Source organism: Apodemus sylvaticus, chromosome 19, assembly GCF_947179515.1.
Source record: "Apodemus sylvaticus chromosome 19, mApoSyl1.1, whole genome shotgun sequence".
Taxonomy (NCBI): domain Eukaryota; kingdom Metazoa; phylum Chordata; class Mammalia; order Rodentia; family Muridae; genus Apodemus; species Apodemus sylvaticus.
The window spans coordinates 27462190-27489532 of NC_067490.1; the positions used below are offsets into that span (position 1 = coordinate 27462190).

Below are 27343 nucleotides of genomic sequence, written 5' to 3' on the forward strand. Positions count from 1 at the left end.
CCTGTATCATCCAGGCCAGGGACAGCTGGGCTGCCAAGAACCAGCTGGGCCAGCCTCAGACCCACCACACAATGACCCGCCACCCGGCCAGGGGAAACCATTGTATTGCTTGGGACCTCTGTTGGCTCCAAGCCACAGGCAGGAAGGACAGAACTATGGCCATGCTCAAGTGGCCATCAAGGGCCCTGCAGGAGGAAGGGCTGGGTTCAGGGAGGAAGGATGAAAGGCAATGAAGAGGTCAGGGGCCGAGCCCTGGCCCTGAGGCACCTTGGCAGGAGATTTAGGAGAGAGGGTGGCCTCTTGGACATAGGAATGACAGACAGCAGCAGGAAATACAGTTCCAGATAACCCCGATTTCCCTGGTTACACGAAGAGAAAAATCTGTACACACCCAGTTCCCAGGCCCTGGCAATGGCTCTAAGGTGGGCTGGGAGCTGGGAACACCACCCTAGCAGTTCATCACATTCTCTAAAGTGAGCCTCTGTATCCGGGACTCTGGCTTCCAAGGCTCTGGCTCTGCCCACTCCCCACTCCCCATTTCCATGTGTTCACATCAGGCAAGCCGACCTGTCCCCGGCCAGCAAGAGTAACCCAGTCGTGGACCTTTTAATGGACTCTTGGTTTTAATCAAATATGCTGCAGGAGAACAGGATGGGCAGTCATTCGAGCAGCACCTGCAACCCACCTTGCTTGTTGGGAGACACTCCACCACTTCCCAGATGCTGACACACAGCTGGCTGAGCTTCTAGGGTTCAGCGGGCAGAGCAAGGTTCCCTTTCCTTTCCCCTGATGCAAACAGGTAGAGTGCAGGGACTCCTGTGTCTACCAGAAATCCCCAGGCAAGAAGGGGGTGACAAGAACTGGTGTAGAAGGAGCCTATAACACAGGTTCTCTGGGCCGTGAGAAGGCCAGAGAAGACAGAGCGTAAATAAGAGTATATTCTAAGTATGGCGTGAACTGCAATAGTAAACTTGCAGTCAAGTTCATCTCTCAGCAGCCCAGCGTGTACAACTTGAAGGCTAGCAGGTCATGGATGAGAAGGGAAAGGGGCCTGAGGGGCAGGAGAGGCAATTAGTCCCACCAGCCACAAAACACGAGCCTTTGAGAGCCACCATTTCCTTCTGTATTAGATGGGGATGGTAAAAACTCTTGCTTGGGGGTGGGGTGGGGCAGAGAGTTTATTGAGTTATAGTGAAATTATATAACTAGGCCTGATGTTAATAGAAGGGCTGAGAAGGGCAGATCCCCAGAGCTCAGTGCCCAGCAAGCCTAGCCTAGTGCTCAGCTCCAGATTCACTGATGCGTCGGCCAAAAAGAAAGTGGAACACTAATGAGACAGCTCAGCTGTTAAGAGCTCTTGCTCCACTTCCAGAGGATGCACGCTGACTCCCCGTCCACAGGGCAGCTCGCAACTCTCTATAACTCCGTTCCCAAGTGGTCCAGTGCCCTCCTGACCTCCCCAGGTGCCAGACATAACCATGATACTGCTAGCAACGTACAGGCCAAAAACATGCACATACAATTTTAAATGCTAAAAATGTACAATGGTGGGGTTGGAAAGATAGCTCAGGCAGTTAAGAGCTGTCTTTTAATTTGTTGCTCTTGCAGAAGGGTTTGATTCCCAGGACTCACACTGTAGATCAGAATCACCTATAACTCCAATTCCAAGCATTCCAACTGGCACGCACATGACACCAATGCATGTATTCGGGCAAAATATTCATAAAATAAATAAATCTTTTAAAAAAATACATTGCAAAGGAGTGGAAGACACCCAGTGGTGATTTATGGCTTCTATATGTATACACAAACATATATACACATGCATACTTTATACATATATATCCAGAAAGACTTTCAAGACTGACATGGAGAAGGATATCAAAGAAACAAAAACACACATGAAAATCTTTTGGGAAGCATATTTTAACAAAAAAGATTAAGGCATGGCATCCATGCTGCACTTCCTCTTCCCGATTCCAAGGCAGACATTACTAATCAATCTCACAACATTCTTATCAGTTGTTGTATCCTTATCAGAATTCCTCTTACTATATTTTCCAGGAAGCCACACCCAACAGTTCAGAACCTGAAACCCAGTAAAATGTTTATCCCTTGGCAAGAATGCCATTATAGAGATTCTCGCAGGCCTAGACAAAGCTAGATCCCCAAAGTGGAATTCTGAGGTCCTGGTTCAACCCAGTTACCCAAGGACTCTGTCAGCAGTCAGCCCCCCACGCTGGTGTTAGTCCTCACCATCCCAGGACTCACATTCATTGTGGGCAAGGAAAGTGCCAGGGCAAAGCAGCGAGCATGCAAGGCACGAGCCAAATGGCCCGTATTCTCGCTCTGTGGTCTGGGACTGGCACTCAGCTGGGCTGTCTGTTTTCAAGAGACTCTTGCACCGTCTCCCCCATCCTGCTTGGTACCCCTCCACACCCCCAGTTCCTCTTTTGCCTATTTTAGTTCCCTGCGAAATTTTTAGTTCAGCTCCCACCATGGCGGGTTCAGCGCTGGGGCACCGCTCCAGCTCACACCCAGGAAAGCCTTTTCCAGGAGGTAGCATCCTAACAGTGCCCAGGTTAGGAGAGACAAAGGGTCCTCAGCAGCCCTTAGCCTAGCTGCCTTCTCCAAGTCCAGGGAGCAGTTCTCGGAAGAAGGAACTAGCCCCTTCCTGCCAGCCTCTTCCCAGGCTGCGGACAGCCTCTTCCAGGGAGAAGTAGGGTAGCCTCAGAGCTGCTCTTTTGAGAACTTGATCCAAGGCACACTACAGTACTCCAGGAGGGCCAGCTTGGTCCACAACAGCTACCAGTAGCCCTTTAGCTTGTCAAGAAGCCCCTGCTATATCTGCAAACTTTACTACTGGTTTCTCCCATCCCAGTCCCAGAGAGAGCCTCATCAGATATAGGTAGAGACCCTCCAGAGATAGATAAAGCACCCCCTTCCAAATATCTGATGGATTTCCTAAGGATGAATTACCTCCTCAAAATACAGACCTCCCTCTCTAGGCTTCTGCTAGTACCAAGAACCCAATATGGCCCTTGAGGCTCCAGGGCTCCTCCCTCCTCTGTTCCCCACTGTGTCTCTCCTACCATCCCACCTTTTGCCCCAAGGGCTAGCTCCTCAGGGTGCCTCCTCTTTCCACCCCAAGACCCTGCCTGCTGCTGTCTCCAGCAGCAGCAGCAAGGTGGTAGCACTCAAGTTCATGGATGTAGACAGAACCCAGACCACACAAAACTTCACCAAAAACAGGAAACCACCAAGCTGACATGCTTTTGCTTGCAGGGTCCCGAGAAGAAGAGACTAGAGCCCTACAGGAGGGAGCTGGGCAGGAAATGAGGGGCTCTTCTGCTGGGGGCTTCCTCTCCTTTTCACGGAGTTGCAGCCATGCAGGGTTCCCCACAGTCAGATTCTTAGAAGTCGTCTGGGTGGTGAGGTCTGAAGCTTAGGGCTGGAGACAGGTCAGGCTCCCCCCGAGGACAGGCTATACCCGTAGTTCAGCTGGTCTGTGGGTTTTATTCTTTGACAGGCCTGACAGGCCCCACGGGCCCTGTCACAAAACACCCAGCACTTTGCCAGCCCATTATCCCCAAAGCCAGAAGAACAACGCATTCTGTCTATAGTAACTGCGTAGAGTCTCTGGCAATGGACGGAGCAGAAGAGGGGACCCTTGAGGATAAAACAGGGTCATGACTTTGATGTCCTGGCCACCCCAACAATCCTATGGTGATGATACAAAGCCTCTAGGAGCCCCAAGCCCCAGGCATAGCTGGCATCCCACAGGGGCCTACGATCTTCCACCTTATCAGGCAACTTGTCTGGGTTCCCAGCAGGCAGCTTAACTGCTGCATCCCAAGCCTGAAACGCTCTCTTCTCTCCCCGCCCATCCGTCCTCAGGGAATGAACGGGGTTCTCCCTGTCTGCGGTCCAGAGCATGAGTTCTCCTACCCAGGCCCAGTTCAGCCCAGCCAGTGGGGGCTACAGGAAAACAAACTGCAGGAAAACCCTGCTCTCCCAGGGATGGGGCTACTGTCCCTCTGGAAACTGGAGGGTGATCTGCCCAGCCTTCTCTCTCCTCACTCTCAGACATCAGCTGCCCCATTCCTACCTCAGAGGAACCACTACCCTTCCCCTTCATGCTTTAAAATCCTTTCTGAAGACTCCCTGTGTGCCCAAGTCATGCCAGACCCTAGAGATGAGAGCCAAGAGTGGCATCAGACCAGGGACAAGCTCTTGTGTGTGCCTGAAGGTCACCCTGAGGTGAGTCTCAGAAGAACAGTGGCCAGAAGCAGAGTGATCCCTAAGCCCTTAGGGCATCCCCTGACCCCCATTCCAGGCCCCGCACCCCCAGAGCCTTAAAGCCAGTGCCTCCAACCCACACACATAGCTGTTCACAGCCATTGCCACATACTGTTTTTAATAGCATCTCTTTCGCACTCAGAAGTGGCCCAGCATCATTAGGACCTTGTGGAGGTCGGTTACCTTTGCCATTGCTTCACACTGAACAGTGGGAGTGGTGGATGACAAGGACAGGAAGGAGGTGTGTCTCCCCTTACCATGCCCATCACCCCCTCGCAGCCCTCCATGTCCGCTGGTTCAGGCCTCGCATTGCTCAAGAGACTAATGAGCGCTCAGTGGTTCCTGAACCTAACGTGTACTTCCTGTTTCAAAGCCTCTGGCCACTGAGCCCTGTGGACAGCCATACAGGCAGTGAGAGCCCAGAGCCACTAAACTGCTGACAGACCCTCAGGTTGCTGGTGGAAGGCTGCTGAGCTGCTCCCCTAGTGGGACATAGGCCGGCCAAGCTTCAGAATCCAGGGGACAGAGTCAGGCCAACAGAAGAGGAGCCTCAGGCAAACAAGCAGACCAGCCACACCCGCACAGTGGGCAGGAGTCTCTCACATCTTGTGTCTCTCTCTCCTGGGAGGGTGGCAAGGTGCCTACCTCATCCCACCCGGGCTGCTGATTTCTATGAAGAAGCACTGTCGCCAAGCTGGTCGTTCGTAGGATGCAGGCCATTTGACATCCATGGCTGGTGACGTCAAGTCTCTAGGGAGACCGTCCAAGATCTTGAGAACAGTGAGGAGCGTTCCAGCATCTTCTCCCTGCCGCTCCCCCCTCCCCCCAAGTAGCATCCGGAAGTGATAGGGGAGGGTCCGTGCGTCTTGTAAAAGCAGAGTCTAGGCTCAGAGCAGGAGCAAGGAAGCTGGAATCAGTGCCTAAAAGTCTGTCAAAGGGCCAGCCATAGATCAAGGGCACCTGCCCCTGACCCAGGGACCATAGTTCATGGCCCCCCAGCTGTTTTAGATGACTTCAGAGTTAGGGGAGTCAGGGACTGGATCTGTAAAAGAAAAGATAAACAAGTGAATGGCCGAGGTGGTGGTGGTGGTGGGCAGTCTGTGTCTCCTTGTTAAACTCTGCACCATGAAGATCCCCCAGGGATGGAGGAAGGGCTGAGAGCCTAGGTCCTAACATTTGTCAGTCAGAGGGCTGTAAAATCATGTGACACTCACCTAGAGATGGGAAAAAGACATCCCCAGGGCCTGGAGGCGACAGGGGTGTGCTGGGATCAGAGAGCAGGTACCGCCCTGACTCAGAAGGTTGCCGCTGGGCCACATAGGACAGTGGAGGCCTGGTCTTGGCCTCAGCCATCCCCTGGAAGGGTGGAGTGGTCTCAAAGCCTGGGTTTTCGATTCCTTGGATGTTGCTGCTACAGAAACAGAATTGGGGGTGATCAGTGCCATCCAGATCACTATCCCCCTGCCTCCCCACACCCTTTCATTATTGATCTGTCTGGGACAAGGACAACTTGGAAAGCTGTCCAGCTCTGAGGTCCTAGGGGGATCACCGGTAGAACATTTTTTTTAACCTATCTGAGAAGCTGTCTCCTCTGAACACTCTGCAGGACAGGGACAAGCTTCTGGAGGTGGCTAATTTCTGAGCCCATCTAAGCCAGCCCATGGCCAACCACAGATAACATTGACCTGCCGGCCCATCTCTGATACAACCCCCCAACCCCACCCCTGCCCAGAGCAGCTATTGGCTGCTCCTTCATGTTCAACCATTCAGCTTCCTCTTGGAGTACCTGGCACAGCCAAACCCCAACCCTGTATAGGGCTGGGGCCCGGGCTGTGAACTTCCTTTGCATGTTGTAGTATCTGTTCCAGCCAGCAACTTCCGCTCTTCCTCATCCTAAGCCATGTTGGTTACTGAGACCCAGAAGTACCCACTAAAGCATGTCCAGTAAGAATCAGGGCATGGCAGGAGTGACACAGCAGCCCACCAGCCCAGATGTGCCAGATGCAGCTCCACCCAGCTGTGTCTTGTGCTGAGCAGGGGCCTCTCACATCACATAGAAACACCCCTTCCCTGACACCTGGTCCCAGGAAGTTTCTCTAAGTCACCGTGAGACTCACCTGTCCATCCTCACCAACTCCTGAGCACCTACAAAGAGACAGAAAAGCTGGTCACGGGAAGAAAGACTTACGTAGGCTGCACCCCCAGGACCCTGTACTGTTCCCTGAAGAGGACTGAGTTCCATGGGTCTGTCCTGCAGGTGGACCCAAGGCAGAGCCACCTTTGTGCACAAGTGAAATGTGTCCTCAGTCAGACCTTAAGCATCTAAGTTTCAACCGAAAACCCAGCCCTTGCATGTGCTGACTCTGGCTTCTGTCAGGAAGTCGCCTCTCTGGTCTTTAGCCACAACTTGTCAGGTGGATGGTTCAAGGTCAGACCTAAGAATTAGGAGGTTCATTCTTCCCTCAATCTCTTCACCACGCCTCTCTAACCACTATCTCACCCATGGGGCATTACCGCCTCAGCCCATCCTTAGGGTCCCCCCTAAAGCCAGCCACCATCCAGATGCAGCGACACCAACTTCCTTCTTTCTTGCAGCTCCCCACACCCTCCCACAGATCCTTCTTGTAGCAGGAGGTTTACATGGGGAAATGGGCAGGGGGCGGGGCATCCGCAAGGCAAACCCAGGGAAGTTGCATAGAGTTCCTGAAATCTAGTTCACTCCTGCTGACAGGGTAGTTCTGCATCAGGCCGTGTGGGCCAAGCTCATCCTCACCATTTGGCTCTGGGGTAAAGATGGTGACCCCCACTTTAGAGCTGGGGGCACTGAGCTGTCTTCTCTTTCCTTCTGCCCTGATCATGCTCATTCCTAGGCAACCCAGTGCTCACCCGAGTCAGGGCTTGCGCCACACACCATGAGCTAACCTTCCGTGGGCCTGCTGCGGCGGGGTGACATACTGAGACTTGCTGGCTGCTTTTAGTTGCTACTCTGGGGTCTAAGTGGATCAGTGACTTCCCAAGTGTCTCTGCCCATTCTTTGGCACTTTCTTTCTGAGCACTAACAGCTTCTGACATCTTAAGTTTCTGTCACTGAGTCTGAAATCACAGAACGGAATGGGGGCAGAGTAATGACTTGAAAATATCTGAAGATAATCTTGCTTTGTTTTTTGTTTGTTTTTGTTTGTTTTGTTTTTGAGACAGGGTCTTACTATTTAGCTCTGGCTGCCCTGGAATTCACTAGCCTAGCCTCAGACAGACCAGGCTAGCCTTGAATTTACAGAGATCCTCCTGCCTCTGTCTCCTGAGTGCTGGGATTAAAGGCATGCACTAGAAGATAGATTCTTGTTACTGTCCTGTTACTCTAGGATAGGAAAAGGCTTTTTTCTGCAATCAACATGGCATGAGGTATACCCTGTTCCAGCCCATGGTCACCACAGGGCTCTTCTCTAAGTCCAGGCCACGCGTCTTCCTGGGACAGAGGGAAGTTTGCAACCAGTGCTTAAAGTGAGGGTGCATGGAGAAGATGAACTGGCATCTGTCTATAGAATCCCACATGAATAGCATTCTGGCCTGGCAAAACACACACACACACACACACACACACTCACATACACTCATATACATTCACACACACTCACACATACTCACACATATACACACACTCACACACAAATGCATACACATTCATACACACCATATACACACATACATACTCACATACATACATACACACATGCACATACACATATACACACTCATACACACACATGCACATACACATATACACACTCATACACACACATGCACTCACAGGCACACACACATTCATATAAACACACACTCATACATGCCCATATACACTCATACACACACACTCACATACACACTTCAGTTTTCTTTCCTCTAGTCATCTCCATCCTACTAGATCCCCTGAGCAGAATGGGAAACCTGTGGAGACCTTGCAAGAAAACCCAGACCCACTAAAAGGCTGGGGGAAGCCCCTATACACGATTGCAGCCCCCAACCAGAAAGGTCTGCTTTCCCATTCTTGTCTCCTGATCTGAGAACATGACCAGGCCGTGCTGTGGTGTGGGCAAAGGGAACAGAATCCTCCAGAGTCCAGCCTCCCTGCCTCTGGAAAGAGGGACTAGGTGGCTCTTCAAGCCATTTGTCCCCCTGCAGAGCCCTGGGCTCCTCCTTCACCGTGACCTGTGTGTTCTATGCAGCCAGGTTAGAGACGCTCACAGGCAGGCTGTAGCAGGATCTAACTGGATGGAACAGTCTGAGAGGAAGGGTGAGGTGGCCACAGCCCCCTGTGGGGCTCCAGGCTGGGCCTCCAGGAAAGAGGGGAAGGGGGGATGGCAGGCCGATTGGGAGGTGAAAGGGAGGCCAGAGGAAATCTGGTGCGACCTGGTGACAATGGTCCTTCCCTCAATTACCTTCTGCAGCGAAGCAGAAGGAAGACGCTGGGGAGGGATGTAAGAGCAGAGGACTCCCCCCTCCAGATCCCCACCCCTCAGAGAATGCAGACTGAACAAGGCTCATGGGAGAGGCCAGGGCAGACGAGAGGCGCTGTCACCCAGCAAAGGGATGTGATTGGCGTTTGCGGCCAGGAGCCTGAAGCCTGGCTCTACTGTTTTACAGTGTGTCTAATTACAAGGAACCTTCCTTGGCCTTAGTTTGTCTATCTGTAAAGTGAGGATAGCAATGTCCCCTACTTGAGTTGCTATGGTGACTAAGTGGGGCCCAGAGGTAATAACAGGACACAGTTTCTGGCAGGGTATCCACACGGGCTGGAGGCCACCTCAACTCTGCACTCCCAGTGTCCTGTGACAGTCAGTTAGTTAAGTCACTGAGCCTGGGCTTTTGTTTCCAGTTACAAAACAAACCCAAAGGCTCAAGCAGGTTTCCAAGAGATCTCTGAGCGCAATCATCTTTATAAACCAGTATGGGTTTTATAAACCCAAACTTTATAAACCACCCTTCTATGTGGTTACCTATTCATTCACACAGAGTGCTAAGCCAGGCCTATCTGGGTACCAAAGCAGCTGGCAGACATCAGGTCCAGAGGCAGGCACACATGGGCCCTTCTCTCTCAGCCACAGAGCCAGCTCCTGGCAGGAGGAGCCGGGAAGGACAGTGCAGCCCTCGGGTCCTAAGCCCTCACTGGCCTCCCAGCCTCGAACCCCCATCACCATCCCAGAGGGAGGTACTTACGGCGGTGAGTGGCCACCTGCCTCTGCTTATAGACCAGCAGCAGGATAAGGGGGAGGCAGAGGATTCCCACGATGCAGGCGCCCGTGGCCAGGGCCGCAGCCGTGATGCCTGGAAGGACAAAAGCAGCAGACGTGAGGGTCCCCTTCCTTCCTGCTGCCTCTCCTGAAGGGAAACTGAGACACAGAATGATCACAGAGGCTTAGGAAACCTTCGTAAAGCCAGCCCGACTTCAGTTCTTCTTATTCCAAGGAGACACCATTGCAGAGAGAGCTTAGTTACCATCTGGGGTCAGGTGCTTAATGGGAAGATAATGAGGCCCTGGTGTGAGCACCTCATGGCATGCACCCTTTCAGAGCAGGGAGGATGAGAGGCCCAGGCAGCAGCGCCCCATAACCAGACCCTTAGTGACCTGCAGAAGCCAGGGAGGTCTAGTGACCTACTTTCAGAGATAACCCTAGGTCCCCAACAGAACAAGCCCCAATCCTGCCTACAAGGGAGAGCTAGACCACCCTGGACCTCAGAGTGTCCACCAAAGGCCCTTCACACCAAATGTCAGGGCTCACACCAAATGCCAGGGCTCAAGACCAGAAGGAGCCTGGGCACAGAAAACAGATTAGAACCACAGCGTTGCACAACAGCAGAGATAGGGTTCCATCTGCGCTGCTGACATTGTTGCAACGAATGCAAATTACTCCAGCCTCAGCAGGCACAGTGGCAGGGCACACAACTTTAATACCAGCATGGCAGAGGCACAGAGGCACAGAGGCAGAGCAGAGGCAGGTGGATCTCTGTGAGTTCAAAGCTGACCTGGTCTACATAGTGAGTTCTAGGACAGCCAAGATTACATAGACAGACCCTGTTTAAAAAATAAAACATGGGGAAGAGGAACCGGGAAAGAGAAAATCATTTGGAATGTAAACAAAGAATATAGAAAAAAAAAAAAGAAAAGAAAATAAAACAAACCTCAGTCCGTCTTTTGAGGGATCCTTGAGCTGTCTAGGGTAAGGCCCCTGGAAATGTGGCCTCTTGATCATACACACACACACACACACACACACACACACACACACACACACACATACATACAACTTGAGGATAAAATCTGTAGCCTTTGGCTAGATGCATAGCCCCTGAGGTCCATTCCAGCACTTAAGGCCGGGGGTCAGGGAAATGTCATTTTGGTCTTATATCTTTAAATAGACAAAAACAAAGGCACACATGTTTAAAAAATACTCCAGTGGCTAGTGAAAAGGCTCAGTCTGCAAAGCGTTCGCTTCACAAGCATGAGCAGCCGCGTTTGACTCTCCAGAGCCCTTCTAAAACACCAGGTGTGGCCATGTGTAACTGCGGTCCCCACTGGTGGGGGAGGTGAATACAGGAGAATCCCTGGGGGATCACGGGCCAGCCAGTATCACCTAACTATAAGCTGTAGATTCAGTAAGAGAACCTGCCTCATACGCCTCAGGAGAAAGCTATTAAGGAATATACCCAGTGTCAACCTCTGGTTCTGCATGCACACATACATACATGCACACACAGTAATGTGTACACACATACAAAATTCAGAAGTCCCCTCCTTCCTCTCAACCTGGGTCCCCTCATCTATCTAGTCTGGTCTTATTTTATGGGGTCACAGGAGAACCTTGCCCCAACACCCAAGCACAGTTTGGACGTCTCTGCCTATGCAGAGGCCCACCGCACTCTCCCCAGGGCTCTGTTATACACAGCTTTCCCAACGATGATGGAGCCATCTCTGTCTGGTGGCGGCATTGCTTACTTCTGTTTTCAACAGTCCTCCTTCTGCAGCAGGAGCCCCTTAGGCTCAGATTTTTGCTCGCCCGGTTAGGACATCTGGACCTAAACATTTAGCATTGCAGCACTGAGCCAGGGAACATTGCATGAGTGTTTTCTCCTAGGCGGTTGTAAAACTGTCTCAGAAAGGGCCATGCCACCGCATGAGCCCTATGTCGTGGGGGTTGGTTTATTTCAGTCCATCTGCTGACTCCGGGAGTTTAGCTGGGAACAGACGGGCCCTTGGAACCGCAACTAGCACAAGCCCATTTCCTTCCCAATTTGAACCATTCTCTCTGCCAAAACATGGGTAGGATCTCTTGTCATAGGATCGGGTTCACCTCCAGAGAGCTCCAGGAGCCGGATATGCCTTGGTCTATATCCTGCCTCTGCACTTTACCTGGGAACAAAGGCCATTTTTATCACACTGTATGCTAAGCAACCTGGAAGCATACATACGCTCCCAGTGAGCGTTATGGAACGGAGCGGACCCTTGGCAGGCACTTACAAGTACCCATTGGTATGGAAAAAGTACCAATTGCTAGGCGGATTGCAAAGGAAGTTGCAATCCACAGTAAAGCAGACTCCCTGCAGGTTTTAATGTAGCTGTGCTTGAATGTGGGATATTGAAAGTAAGAACGTTGTGTAATTCACACTGTTCAGTGTGGCTAAATTCCATCCCAGGACCTTACTGTGGGCAATCCAAGAGGCTGGCTGCAGATGCACTTGTCTCTCATCCCACGGTTACTAAGCAACGAGTGGTGCAGTTAGGGAAGGGAGGGGTGCAGTTAGGCAGGTGCTCACAAGCTGCCTTGGAGGTTTGGCCAGGACCTCCCTGCCTGACCCTCTGGCCTGCAAGTAGCAATCCTGCCCTCTACGGTCTGTTTGCTTTCACTCCTTAGATGCTGCAGTTGTTGTCCAGGCTATAGTCAGACAGGGTCTGGAGGTGTAGCTGTGGGCTCGGCTACCCTCAGAGGATCAGGAAACCTTTAGAAAGCCAGCCTGACTTCAGTTCCCCTTACTCTAAGGAGACACCCATTGCAGAGAAAGCTTAGTTACCATCTGGAGCCAGGCTTTTCCTGGGAAGGTGACGAGACACTGGTGTAAGCGGGTGCCAAAACCACCCCCATGGCATGTGCCGGGCTCTTTCAGAGCAGGTGAAGCCTCAGCTTGCTCAGTCTATGTCCAGGGCCTGCCGGGTACCCTGTGGCTATATGCAAAGGAGTCTGGGGAAAGTGTCTGGCATATCCTGCCACGTTAGGGAAGGGAGGGGTGCAGAGACAGGCTGCACAGTCCTGTCCTGATCTCAGGGGAAATCCAAAGCCCCTTGGCAATGCCATCAAATGCCAGCCCACACCCTTGGCAGGCTCCTTCCCTCAGTTATCCCTTACACTTCCTCTTACCTGAAACCCACTTGGACTTTTACCTAGTTTAATGTAGTTACTCTTCCCTAGAATGACATCTAGCCACTCAGACTGGAATTAGAAAAGGAGAACCCAGAGATCTTAGCTGGAAGCATCATTAATAGACTCAGGGAATGCGGTGGCTAAGCTCTGAGAGTTGAGGCCAGGACCTTCCAAAGTTAGTGAGCAGTGTGTAGAATCGTTCTCAGCGGCTGGCCATGGGGCCTGCTTAGCAAAGGCCTGGGTGGTTAGTGCTAAACACATTAAGAAACCCGGCCATGCCTGCTATCAGTGCCCATCCTGCCTGGGCCCAGGAGTGGAGGAGCCGCCTTGAGACATTAGGCCTCGTGTATATCAGGAGGAAATGGGAGCCCATGTCTCCATGGTGCTGGAACTGTCCTTACAGACTGGTGCCTGAGAGTTCACCGCAGTCTTCACCTCTTCCTACTGTTTTGTTCTCAGCTTCCTGGGCCTGAGACATAGCGTGTTTCTAATCCATGAGGCATGTGCTTAGGTCGCATGTGCCTAGGTAGCATGTGCTTAGGTCGTGTGTGCTTTCCTCTTAAAGGGATCTGGTTATTCCCATTCCTCAATGGAGAAGTGATGCAGAAAGTAATAGAACTATCCAGATTCTCTATACATACTCCCAAAAGTATAGCATGCACACACACATACACACACATGCACACACACACACACACATACACACACATACACATATACACACACATACATATACAAACACATACACACACATATACACATACACACACACATATGCCTAGTGTCTAGACTACTAGAATATATATTAGAAACATATAGCTGGGTGGTGGTAGCACACGCCTGTAATCCCAGCACTCTGGGAGGCAGAGGCAGGTGGATTTCTGAGTTCGAGGCCAGCCTGGTCTACAGAGTGAGTTCCAGGACAGCCAGGGCTACACAGAGGAGAGACCCTGTCTCGAAAAAACCAAATCCAAAAAAACCAAAATAATAATAATAATAATATATTAGATATCATAATATCTAATATATTAGAAATGTATAATAATACATTATATATTATATAAATATATAATATGCATATAATATAGAAATATCTAAATATATACTATAGAAATATATTACTGGAGCCAGGAATACAGATATCAGGTCATGAGTCATCGGCTGCCCTCAAGCAAACATGTTCCTTTGGACCTCAACAAGCCAATTTGCTGGACAATTGCTCAAGGAAACAGGAGCCAGAAAGAGATTTCCCAGCTCCAAGAGTTGGTGAGGATTTAAATGTCAAAACCCAAGGATGGAGGTGCGTGAAGAAAGACTAATGAGTTTGGAGGTGAAGTTCAAGGCTTCTGCCTCACCCCTAAATCCTCAGGAGCAGAAAAGTCCCCACCCTCCTCCACCTGAACGCTCTACCATCTTACGTCTCTGTCCTCAACACTGAAAGCATATGGCTTCTTTTCAAAAAGTCCCGCTGAAGCTGGGTGTGGTGGTTCACACCTGGGATCCCAGAAGTTGGAAGACAGAGGCAGGAGGACTGCTGCAGATTGGAGGCTAGCCTGATCTCCAGGCCAGCCAGACTGTCCCCTGAACCTCATCGCCCCGCCCATGACATGCAGGCCTTAGCAGAAGCAGCAGATCACCGAGACAGAAGAAGCGGGACCAGGGTGATTGCTCAGAGTGAAGACGCTGTGGGGAAGTCAGCGTCGCCGGTGCCCCACGGCTGTGTCCCTAAGGCACGTGGAACCTCCTTGTGCCCAGCCTCCTTGAGAGCAAAGCCCTCTACCTCACCCGTAAGCTTTCTCTCTGGGCCAGCCCTGGGGCTGACAGCCACCCGCTGCCCTGCCTGTCCGGTCTCCTGGGCTATGAACAGAACCAGGAAGGCTGCAGTGCAGTCCCTGCTGTGCCCCTAGGCAGTGAATGGTGCCCCCTCTGCAGAGTGGGGCTGGTGACGCCTGCTTCGCTGTGAGCAATGACAGGAGTCTTTGGCTTCTGGGGTCCCCATCAAGAAGGGACAGTGGAATGAAGCAGCAGAGAGGGGATGGGGATCTGCAGGTGAACGGTTTAGAAGTGAGAGTCCTTACTGTCACTGTCCTGCTCATTAGATTGGTACGCTGTGCATGTCGACGCCGAGTCTTTGCCTGTAGGAACAAAGAGGTCTGTTAGATGAATGCGAGACCCATGAAGTTGTGGGGGGAGGGGCGGTTAACCCAGGCTACTGACTCTCCTATCTCATGCTAATGCCTGCCTGGCAGTGCTTGCCCAGGGGAGTCTGTACACCTGTGCACATGTCTTATATCCTCAGCTGGACAGACAGACAGGCGCACTTGCCTCATAGCCATTTGGCCAAGATCAACTCAAACTCAGGACACATTCATTCCCCCATTGCCTGTGTTTTCTCATGAGCAGTGACACTGTAGGTTTAGATATATACACCTTCCATCATTAAAAAAAAAAAGGTCACTCTGTCACAAATAGAGACACACACACAAGATAATCACACGTCCGCACCCCCCACACACATATACCTGCTTCTTACATAAAACTACAGAGTCATGTGGCAGATATGTAGATACCTCCCCACCCCCACTGGCCCTGCCCGGACTCCCAGCCATGACTGTCCATGCAGAACGCCTCACCTGTCTGTACCTGCAGCTCCATGTACCCATAAAGCCGTTGTTCTGGGTGATGGTGTTTGACTTCTATCACCAGACAGCAGTAGAGGCCACTGTCCCTTGAGGTCACATTGTGTAGGGTAATAGAGAAGTTACCGTGGCGGTCAAAAGTTAGCTCCAGCCCATGTGTGTGGGCCTGGTCATGGCTGGCGTTGGCTGCCGGGTGGCTTCCGTGGTGCTGATGAAGTTGCTGCGACGTGAGGTTGCGTATGGGCCAGTGTTCTTTGCACACCTGAACCTCGCCTCGTGAGCTGAGGTACCACGTCTTGTAGAAGGCCACATCGTGCCCTTTGGACGCGGGGCCCAGAATCCTGCAGGTGAGGGTGGCGTTCTGCCCCTCAGGACACACATAGAGAGAATATGGAGTGGCGACCTTGAAGGCTGCTGCTAGACCTGCTCAGAGAGAGGAGAACCCGTGTCACTTGCCTGAGTGAGTGTCACTCCTCGCTACCCTCAGGATAAAAAAGCTTGACTTCAGCCTCTCCCTGCGAGACAGACCCTGGGTGAGTCGGCTGATCTCCTGAGCCTCAGCCTCTTGCTTAGCAAACACTACCATCTCGACCCACACGTGAGGAGCCTCGGGGCCTCCCAAGAGGGAGGGGAGCCAAACAAAAGATTGGCCAGCCAACATGGGGCCTTCTCCCAAATAGAGCATGAGTCCCAGCTCCAGCTCTGTGGTAGGCAATGGCTCCACTGTGAACAACTCTGCCCTGCACAAGAAGGAGAAGAATGGGAGGCCTTAGTTTTGGGCCATGTTTCTAAGGAGTGCTGGCCCATCCCTACTCCTCATCCAGGAAATGCCTTCTTCTTCCGTTGCCTCCTCCTCGGGCACTGACTGAATGCCCACACACTCAGGGCCAGTGCCTGGTACCCTACCTCAGTTCCACAGCCAAGGACCCGGCTGGGCGGGCAAGCCTACATCGTGACCCGTAAAGACAGAAACAAACCAGTGCCTAGTTGTCAGAGACTTGGGAAGGAGGAAAATGCCCTTCTAGGGATAGTCATGGCTCCCCTCCTCCCCGGGGGTCTTTGGACTTTGAGAATTTAAAATTGAGCATATTGACTTAGGCACAATGGTAGGAGAGCAGGGACAGGGATGAGGAACGCATGACAGGTCCTCGTGTTCCGCACCTGCCGCCCAACCAAGCAGATAAAGGAATCGTCTTATCTACCATAATCTCAGCTCCCCTTCCCCTACTGCTTAACCTGATGGACTGAACGAAGGTCTCTTTTTTTCTTTTTAAGATGGGGTCTCCTGTATTCCAGGTTAGCCTCAAACATACTATATAGCTGAAGGTGACCCTGTCTCTACCTCTTGAGAGCTGAGATTATGAATATGGGCCAGCATCCCAGTTCAAAAGGCACAGAGTCTCAAACCCAGGACTCTGTGTACACCAGGGAAGCGCTGCACCAGCTAAGCCATGTCCCCAGCCTAAGTCTACTCCTTAGACTATGAGCTGGACACCCCATTCCTTTAACTAACCGCGTGAGCCTGTTTTCTCCCCCTGTAAGAAGAAAGATATTCACGGCAGCACAGGGTGGAGGCGAGGGGAGGTGGGGATGCCGAGGGCTCTGGTCACCACATCTCGGCGTCGCTTTGGTTTTAACTTACATGGCGGGGCTACGGGAGGTCTAAGATATAGGGAAAAGGTTTAGAATACAAAGTGAGATTATGAATGGAGGATGAGGGTCACAGCTTCAGTCAGAGAAATGCTCACCTTGAAATCCCGAGGATCCAAGGTTGGCCCCTTAGATTACCCAGGTAAAATTCTATGCATATTAGGACAGGCCTGTAACTCCAGGGATGGTGAGGTGGAGAGGCAGGTGGGTGCCTAGAACTCGCTGGCCAGCTAGATAGACTTGGGGAAGTTCCAACCAAATGAGAGGCCCTGTCTGTCTTAGTTAGGGTTTTACTGCTGTGAACAGACACCATGACCAAGACAACTCTTATAAGGACAACATTTAATTGGGGCTGGCTTACAGGCTCAGAGAGTCAGTCCATTATCATCCAGGTGGGAGCATGGCAGCATCCAGGCAGGCATGGTGCAGGAGGAGCTGAGAGTTCTGCATCTTCAGCTGAAGGCTGCTAGCAGAATACTGGCCTCCAGGCTGCTAGGATGAGGGTCTTAAAGTGCACACCCACAGTGACACAGCTACTCCAACAGGGCCACGCCTTCTAATAGTGCCACTCCCTGGGCAGAGCATGTGCAAACTATCACCCAGTGTGAAAAGGTAGACAGGACACCTGCCACTTGAATGAAAGACCCTGTCTGAACAGATAACAGGACACCTGCCACCAGGCCTAATAACCTGAGTTCTGTCACACGGTGGAAGGAGAGAATCAATTCCTACAAGTCTGCCTCCACACACACACGACATGAATTGTACACGCACACATTCACCCACACACAAAATAAATTCATAAATGTTTTAAAAATCGAACAATGACATCTGAGGCTGTCCTCTGACCTCCATACACATGACTGTGCATGTGCGAGTGTCTCACACACACACACACACACACACACACACACACCGTGTGTGTGTTGAGCATACATTCTTTCGACTGCTCCATCCAAAGGTACCACTGGACTTTCTCCTCTGATGCTCCCTCCCTCCCTCCCTGCCCTCAGAGCCCAGGAACCTTGGAGCCAGGCTACAAACCTCCTAACGCTCTGACAGCCTGGTCCAAGGCAAAGAGCAGCAGCCTGGTGTGGCTTTTGGAGTTGAACCAGGCAGCACTGGAGTCCAGTGACACTGAGTCACTAGGCTGAGCTTCAGAGTCATTGGAAGACAAAAATAAAAACATCCACAGAAGCCAGTGGGTGTCCCCGCCAGAACGGGGATCATTCGAACAACTGTCCTAAAAGCAATCTCTCTGCAAGTCAAGAAACACCCAAATCCAATGGAACGAAGAAGCTAGCTTCAAAGTCTTTGTCACAAAAATATGAATGAACAGCTGATGATCTAGTGCCAGAGGGCTTCTGTGTATAAATTACAGTGGGAAGGGAACAGCGAGGCCCCAAAAAAATGTCTGGAGGAGCCGAGTTTTAGGCAGAGTAAGGAAGACGGCTGTTCCAGAGCCAGCCGCCAGCTCTGCTTGCACACAGAAGAGATTTCTGGAATGCTGTTGCCAAGGTGAGCGGAGATTCCAGACCATCTTTGGTGAGATACGATCTCCTTTTCAGGCAGTGACAGGCCCAGGAAGGGAAAGTGGTTTGGTTGAAGTCGCAGCGGGTCTGGAGTCAGGGCCTGAACCATAGTAACCTCAAGAAAAACAGGCTTCCCAGAAAACTGTCAGATGCAAGGATGCCCAGGCATGTGTGGGGCATGCGACAGCCAGAGAGAACAGGGTGGGAGCCTTCCTCTTTCAGTAGTGAGGAGACCCAGGCCGCAGACAGAGTAAAGCAGCTAACTTGCTTTCTCACAGCCCCACAGCAAGGGGCTACCAGAGTCCGACGTCAACCCAGTCATGGACCCAAGCCAACCCGGAAGCCCCCACAGCCCTTCTAGCCTTCAGACTTTGCATCTGACATTAAATGTAGACTTTTATTTCCTTTGTTTTATGGGGTTGCTGACTTGAAAAGGTATGGATCTGTGGCTCGGGAAAGTTGGCTCAATGATTAAAAGCACTGGCTGCCCTTCCAGAGGACCTGGGTGGAATTCCCAGCACCCGTGTGATGGCCCGCAGCCGTCTCTAACTCCAGTTCCAAGGGGTCCCCAATGCCCTCTTCTGGCTTTCTCAGACATGAGACTAGCTCACAGTGCAGACATTCACCGTGCACAGACATGTACTCTGGCAAAACTTCCATACACATAGAGTAATTTTTAAGTGGGGATTTGATGTGAGCAACTTGACTCCCAGTTTCTCTTTGAAACAGCCAAGTAGCTGACTTTGCCCACATCAGCATGGAGGTTCCCTTATGGGCCTGTATGGACTGGGTATGGACACTAAATCATGGCTCTGCCAGAGGCAGGAGAGAGCTACCTAGGGAAAGGGGCTTCCCAGACATCCACAGAAGGAACCAACCCACCAAGTGTGGCAATATCCCTGCAGCCGTCGGGCAGCTCTCCCAGCCCCCTCTCTCCTCTGTTCAGTGGCTCCTGCCTGAGAGCCACCACCATCCTTGCAGCCAAATTCAGTTCCATCAGCCTGTCACAGCTGACAGCAGGGTAGACAAAGCAGGGGCCAGAGCTCTGGGCCTCCTGCAGCGGGTAAGGGCAACAGGGGCAAGACCAAAGAACCAAAGGCAGGAATGAGGTGGGACTCCTGTGTAGCACGAGTGTCTCCTGAACTTGGGGTTGGGTGCCAAGCTCAGAGCCCTCAGAGCCCAAGTGATCTGCACCAGGGCAGGGGGAAGGGATCCAGTCCCATTTCATTGTCAAGGGACCATGGAGAAAAGAGTGGGGGAGGGGGGAATGGGGCGTGGCTCCATCCCAACTGCCCACAGTCAGTTCTATTCACCAGTACCTCTTTCTGAATTAGAGAGGAGAAGCTGTCCTTGGATTGGATCGAGGTTGGGCTGGAATCTCAGATTTTAGGCTTAGAGGTCTATGAGTGGGCAGAAAAGACACAGGGTTTGTTCTGAAGGAGAACAAGAGGGCCAGAAGCATCCCTTAGGTCTCAGGCTCACAGCAGGCTCCTCCCTGTCCCTGGGAGGACACACACACACACACACACTCTGTTGGGCAGCATGCAGCCTGGCTGGAATTATAATTACTCAACGGGAGGATGTAGCTCTTTGTCAGCTGCTAATCCCTTAGGCCACCTGGGTTATTGTCCTGGAGACCAGGAAAGTGGGTGGGGAGGAAGCCCCTGGCTCTAGGGTAGCCAAGTTTACATGGGACAGGAAAGTATCCCAAGCTCTGGCCTGAGCATGTACCAGTGAAGAGCACTGCCCTTGGGGACAGGTCTCCTGCTTCCACCTGGCCCTACATGCCACTAAGACCCCCACACACACACCTGCAGGAGGGAAGCTGTGAGCTAGGAAAGGTTCCAGATCTGGGGACGGGACTCTGTCCTAGACAGCAAGATTCCTGGGCCCTGGGGCCTCCCATGCTGGCCTTAACTACAGAAACCTGTGCAGATCCCACTCTTGATCTGCAGTTAAGGGAATCTCATGTCCTAAAGCCCTTCAGCTCACTCTCAGGTATATGAGTGCAGGGGCCCACAGAGGCCTGAGGTGTCAGATCTCCTGGAGCTGGAACTACAGACAGTTGTGAGCCACCTCACATGGAGGATGCTGGGACCCAAACCCAGGCCATCTCTCCAGACCCCTCAGATTCATTTCTGATATGTTAGGCCCTTTATCCTGATGTGAGTATAATCCCCTATCTCATATATTTTTGTTTTAAAATTATTATTATTATTATCATCATTGGTAGTAGTAGTAGTAGTATACTTTTGTTGGGTCTTAGGGGTTGATGGGTTGGTTTCTGTTTTTGAGCCTTTTGCTGTGCAACACCAGCTAGTTTAAAACACAGAGCAAGTGCCCCCAGGACAAAGGCTGAAAGTTGAATTCAGCCCAGGCTGGTCTTGAACTTGTGATCCTCCTGCCTCTGAGTCCCCAGCATTGGGATTTAAAAGTGGATTGCCATGCTATGCCCCATCCTCATCTTAAAGATAAAACTGACTGGAGAAATAGTGACTTGGTCATGGCCACACACACACACCCACATCTCCCACCACCCCCATACTCTACCTCTCCCCCCCACACACACACATACACACACATCCCCCACCACCTCCATACTCTACCCCTCCCACACACACACACACACCCCTGGAGGCTGAACGGGAGACCCACACTTTCAACCACAGGCAGACAGGAAGAGCTCTTCCTCCAACCCTGCTCCCCTCGGTGGGTGGAGCTAACATTTCTGCCTTCAGCTCTTAGGAGAGGAGTTGACCCAGAGCTGACCCCTACACTCAGAGCTACAACTCTGCTTTCTGCCCCTCAGACCCAAACCAAAACATTCTTTCATTCCGCAAATACATAGCTCAAGGCAGAGGCTGTGGGGCTCAGAGCTCCCTGAGGGAATCTTCTAGCCATGGTGCTGGCTACAGGTAGGCACACAACCTCTGGGCAAAGTTTCAAAGGAACTCTTACTTGGCATCCTCCCTGGTCTTGTTATTGAGACTTGCCACACAATCAGGCTCTGTGGGCATGCAGGGGATGGGTGTGTGTGTGGGTGTGGGCTGGCTTTAGTATTGTTTTCCTTGACAGGCATGCTAGCTTTACCCACAGTCACCAAGGCAACACACCAGTTTTTGGAGGTGGGTCCAGGCTTGATTGGTCAGGCCAGGAAGGCCCCACCCAGACAGCTGAGGTCTGTCCAGCTGCTAGCTTGCCAAGTAAACAATTATTTGACTGTCTGCAGTTACTGGCCTCGCACTTAGTGAAAGAGAGAGATGGGTCTCTGGCCTTCCAGGCATAAGGAGTCCCAGATCACAGGATGTTCTCCAGGTGCTCTAAGGGAAGAGCCGGGCTATGTCTTTATCAAGATGTAAGGTCCAGAAGGAAAACAGAGGCAGGGTCCAATCAAAACCCAGAGGAAATGCCCCCAGGGTGAAGGTTGCCGGCTGAAGCCAGCAGGTCGGTGTGGGGGCTTCTAGACGAAAGAGGACAAAGGGTATCTCAGATGTGTTTATTGATCCCTGCCCCAGCAGGAAGTGTCCATTCATATGGACCAAGGAGGGTGGGAAGAGGAAGCAGGCTCTATGGGAGGAAGCCATGCTTCCAGCGTCTTGGGAAACCTCCGGCATCCAGTAGAGCCCCCAGCCGCTGAGCCTCCTGGGGAGGGAGGGCCTGGGCAATGGGCCAGGGTCAAGGCGGCTGGGGGAGTTTTCTCTGGAGGATTCTGAGACTCCTTGAGATTCTGAGATCTCAACCCCATTGCCACTTCAAACAGGTCCTCAGCGGTCGGGCCAGGGAGACTTCCTAAGATTTGATTCCATCCATGCAAGGGACTCACTTGGTCGTAGTGGTCTAATCACACCCACATGGGCTTGTTTATTTAATTAATTCCCAAGCCCGTGAAATAGGTGTTTCAGTTAAGACACCAGAGCCCGAAAGAACGCTGTCTAGAGTCTCACAGAGAATAAGATTGTGGACAAAATTTAAACCCGGGCCTGAAGGAAGCAGATGCTTTCTCTCCATAGACTAGAGCAATAACCAGAGACTGGCTCCGCCTCCTTCCCAGAGATAGACAGCTGACCCGGCCAATGAGGGCTCGGTTTGCCTGGCAGCTGTGAAAACTCTAAGTAGTTTTGCTTTTGATTTTACATTAAATAACATTGAATCATAAAGAGAGGTGGCTGTTCCCATTTCAGTATTTCCTCGGCTCTGATCACGTCAAAAAGAAAGTCCTAGTTGACGGCACTCTCTCCGAAATGTCCTTTTTTAAATTTTACTTCGTTTATTTCTATAAGAGACAGCAAAAGGTTTTACATGCTGAGCCTTGCCCAGGCTAAGTTTCCAGCTTAACATTTAATTCCTTTATTTGGCTTACCAACAGTGTTCTTTTATATGTTCTATTTATGGCCAATGACACTAATTTTCCACTTGTGACACAGACTTAAAATTTCCTTTAAAATTTTTTACTTTAAAGTATAGATTTAAAGGGAAAACAAGTAGGTAGGTGTTCGGCAGATACTACGTAAGGGCGATAAGCAAATGAACCCAGAATGCACTGAGGGGAATTACCCTCTCCCTCCTCCCTGTCCTCCCCCCTCCTCCTCCCCTCCTCCCTTTCCTCCTCCTCCTCTTCTGGGAGAGCAACAGTTAGCTATAACCTCTTCACTCAGCCTGCTCGCTGCTCAGCTGGGGGGAAGTGTGCGCTTGGAGCCCCACGATGAGGGGATAGCTGAGCGGGGTCCCCTTGGAAGCTGGGAGCCTCGATACAAAAGCCACAGGGAAGGCTTGGCTAGTAGTGGAGAGTGTGTCATCCCTGGCTTCACTCTGGAGGTGGTCAACAGTAACTAGTCTGAGTATGGGGATGGGATGGGAGTGACCCCCCAAATCAGCACATCTAGGCCAGGCTGGCTGTGATAGCCTCTTGTACAGGAGGCTTAGGAGGAAAACCTCAGGCACCCCTGTGGCCGTTTCAGACTCCAGTCCGGAAAGAGGAGCTAGAACCAGCCTGGGTATCCTTTAGATGCCAGGACTCTGGAAAATGCATTCGCAATGATATTTCTCATGGCTCCTAAGTCCCCGGGGCACGCATCAGGGGTCTGCAGGCAGCGGAAGCTCAGATGGAAAGCCACTACTATGGAGTCCCCAGAAACCAGGAGATGATGCACGACCAGCATCCCAAGGACCAGGCGCTGAAGTCCTGCCCATCGGCTCCACACAGCTGTGTAAGCGGGGACAGATCGCAGCCCTGAATCACAGATGGAGGCTTGCCCAGGGATGCTCAGAGCCTGCCCAGGTCACAGGCGGCCAGCTAAGATTTGAATACAGGTCTAACTATGAACCAGTTAAGCTGGAAGCAGAGGGCACTATGAGATGCACATACACATCAGACTCCTTGCTTAAACACCAGGACAGCCATGGCCCAACCGGACTTTCTGAAGGAATCCATAGTTAGGAGAAGCCTCTACTAATTTCTGGCAAGGCCACTGGTCCTAAGACCTCAAGTTCAGTACACCAGGCTTGGCCACATGGGCCCTGCGAACCGTCTGTTTTTCCTGCTTAGGCCTATGATCCTGTATCCTGAACATACAGAGGTGACTCCTTTCGGTTCTCCTTCCCTAGATCCGCGGCAGCAGGGAAGCACAGCCTTGCAGCCGCCCAGCTCCGCCTTTGTTCGTGTTCCTGGCCCCTGGGCATCCCATGACACTAGCCATCTCCAGCCTCAGGCTACTGGGCAGGGCTTCTGGATTTCCTAAGAGCTGACCACTACCGGTTCAGGGGCTTTCAGCACGGAGTTTACTCAATAGGGCTTGCAGGCTTGTTTACCGTGAAGGGGAAGACAGGACAGCTGCCCATCTCTGGGACACCAGCGCTCCCACGTGAATGGGGCTCCTGGGTCAGACTAAGGACAGGCAGGGTAGTAACTTCCTCAAATCTTACGGACACTTGTGGGGAAGAGGTTCTGTACCCCTTGGGGTCTGGAGCTCCTGGTTCCGAAGGCAGCCCCTCCCCCACCCCATGCACTCCAAGAGCCTCTTGTGCTCCGACTGTTTGAAGTCCCCCAGACCACCACCACCACCCCACCCTGCCCCAAACACAATTCTTTCCAAATCAACCCAGCCCCGACGCTGACGGGAGAGTTTTCAGTCTGGGGGTTTTCAGCCCCCAGACCTCCTGATCAGGTCTGCTACAGGAGAGCCGTGAGTTATGACTTATAGTAGAGCCAATGCTGAAGTCAGAGCAGCTCCAGGCTAAAAGTTTCCTCTTGTTTCTTTCCCCGAAAGCCTTCTGGATCCCTAATTACCTCCCGGAGCTGAAGGGAGGGGACCTTCGGCTCACCAAGCAGTTGGAGTAGGCCAGTGCAGTGGGCTGCACGATCTCCTGCTATAGCAACGCAGTAGGATGGGGATTCCAGCTCCCCTTGCGGCTTCCCTCTCTGCTGTTGGATATTCTGCAAGCTGCCAACTCTTTGCTCTGAAGCTCTAGGACTTAGTTTCCCAAATTGGGGCTGCTAACCAGAAAGCATCCCATTCTAGTAAGGGTAGGGAAGAGGCAAGAAAAGGGGCCTCGTGGAGTCGCTGAGCCTGGGGTCGATACCATACTGGCCTTCCTGCCTGCTGCTGTCCTCCCTCCGTTCTTAGAGGCTATGCCCTGTGAGGAGCCTTGGTGCTGGGAGGAAAACACCCACACCCACCCCGCCTGTATCATTACCCCATCCCTGCCAAAGGCTCTCCCCTCCAACACGCAGGGCAGGGCTTGAGTTGTTCTGTCTGTAGGGTGTGGGCATCTTCTTTCTTATCAGGGGTCCAGGCCAGCCTCCCAGTGTTGATAAGGAGGTACTTCCCCCGCCTCTCCCTCCCGTTCAACCCCTTAGCCCTCTTTCTTCTTTTCTGGTGCAGCCATTGGCTCCCTCTGCAGAGCCGAGCCCTCCATCCCTGTCCCTCCATGATGAACGCTGTCCCTGGACCCTTCCTCCCTCCAGCCTTGCAGAAGCTACCTGTGCCCTGGGTTCAGGCAGCCTCAGGGGACACACCTGTCTACTCATTGGGCAACGATCAGGGTGTCCCCTTTTTCTTTGAGATCTTCTGCTTTGGGGAACTGCTGTGACCCGGGACAATGTCCAGATTGTGAGTCCGGACTTTGGAAGTGACATCTCCCTGTGTGGGGCCTCTGTGTCTGTGCTGAGGGGTTATCCAAGCCCCTAGCATGAACTGGTCGCGAGGCTCAGGAGAGGGTCCCGTGTCTTTCCTACTGAACCATATAGGCTGGCTACTCAGCTGCAGTCTGGCTAAATGACAGGAACCCACTGATCACTCCAACAGGTCAGCAGACTTTCAGTACAGAGCAGGTGATAAACATGCTCAGATTTGGGAGTGACCGTCAAGACTCACCCACAAGTGTCAAGGGGGCACAGGATCCTGGGTGATCCACACCCCCCTAAGTCCTCTAAGACTCTCATGCCAGAAGGCAGGGAGATACCCTGGGTGTCAAAATCCAGTCAGCAGCCACTATAGGACCCAGTGATTCTCTTCCTGTTCCCCTCCTGCCTGGCAGAAGCTCTTCATGGTCCCTCTCTGGGCTCTCTGGTCAGGGAAGTGTCTGGCAGGCAGTCCCCAAGGGACACCCTTGCCTGCTGTTTTGGCAGCTGTTAGCAATTACAGATGTGCGTGATGGAGGATGGAGACACCACTGCACCCTGCTGGGCTGTCCCTGGCGGAGCACCGGTAGGGTGGAGGTTACCGCAGACTGAGGGGATTCAGAGCACTCCCATCCTGCCCGAGTCCCCACTACTCTACCGGGCTGAACTCCCTGGCGCGCTCCCTAGCACCCTACCGCCTGTGAATCTTACCTTTGGATGCAGTCAGGAAAATAGCGAGGAGCAGGGTTCCCCAGCACCGGCTGCTGGCCTCTGGGACCGTGGGGACACCCATGTCGCCGTCGAGCCGGGCAAGAACAGAAACAGACTGCTGGAGTGCGCTTGGAGCAAACGGGGACTCAGGGAGCCCAGAGAGCCGGCTGTACACACCGCTTGCTTGCTAGAGTGAATGCTGAGCCCAGTGCGAGGCAGCTGGCCAGCCGAGCGAGCTCCCCGCCCAGCAGCGCCCCCAAGGGGCGGCGGGCGGTACAGCGTCTCCAGGGCCCAGGGATGGGGGCGGGGAAAGGCTGGAGTTGCAGATAGAAGTGCCCAGTGTCCGACCAGCCACTTCCCTCTGTAAGTCTCGGTGCTTTTTTAGAGATCATGAGGGCCGTGCATACTAAAGAGTGGATCCAAGTCTAACCCAGCTTGCCTTGCGGTTCTCCTAGTCTGGAGGCAAGAACTTTGGCTCTCTGTGCTCCAGCAGCCCAGGGTAGATGGGTGGGCGGGTGGATGGATAAGTTAAGGGAAATCTGATGTCTGCGATGAGTTTAGCAAGTGGTAGGGAGTTTGGCCCATTGTGCACTTATGTGAACTGCAGCTGATACACCTGGTACAATCATGCCCATCGGCCAACACACCTGAAACACAGGCAGGGCATGCACAAGCCCAGAATTTCCCAACCTCAAGACACGCTTCTGCATTTGTTGGTGTGCCCCATGGAATCCTCTCAGCCTCTTTCCCCAAGGGCTTTACCCACTGCTGTGCAGTTATTCATAGGCTCCCTTGATTCTTGTTTTGTTGGTATTTTGTTTTCAACTTGCGTGGAGTTTTGTTTCTGCGTGGTTTGTATTGTTTTGTTTGGGCGGAGTTTTGCTTGTGGTTTTTAACATGTTAGGTTTTTTTTAGACAGGATGTTGCCATGTAGCACAGGCTGGCCTTGAGATTCTTCTACCTCAGCCCAATGCATGCTGG

General features: G+C 52.2%; 2 protein-coding genes across 3 annotated transcripts in view; one reads left to right on the top strand and one right to left on the bottom strand.

Moving 5' to 3' along the window:
• Window positions 1–27343, top strand: part of Cdh23 (cadherin related 23) — a 393910-nt gene that overhangs the window by 327077 nt on the left and 39490 nt on the right. The window lies entirely within an intron of this gene.
• Vsir (V-set immunoregulatory receptor) lies at window positions 4401–26575 on the bottom strand. Of its 2 annotated transcripts, none has more exons than XM_052163620.1 (7): window positions 26363–26575; window positions 15344–15772; window positions 14789–14845; window positions 9514–9621; window positions 6417–6444; window positions 5514–5707; window positions 4401–5341 (listed from the first exon to the last, which is right to left on the bottom strand). In XM_052163620.1, the coding sequence occupies exons 1-7, from the start codon at window positions 26442–26444 to the stop codon at window positions 5304–5306; spliced, it is 936 nt and encodes a 311-aa protein (XP_052019580.1). In that variant the 5' UTR covers window positions 26445–26575; the 3' UTR covers window positions 4401–5303. The 2 variants fall into 2 exon arrangements, with proteins under 2 accessions (XP_052019580.1, XP_052019579.1); XM_052163619.1 differs by having other exon boundaries at window positions 5514–5710.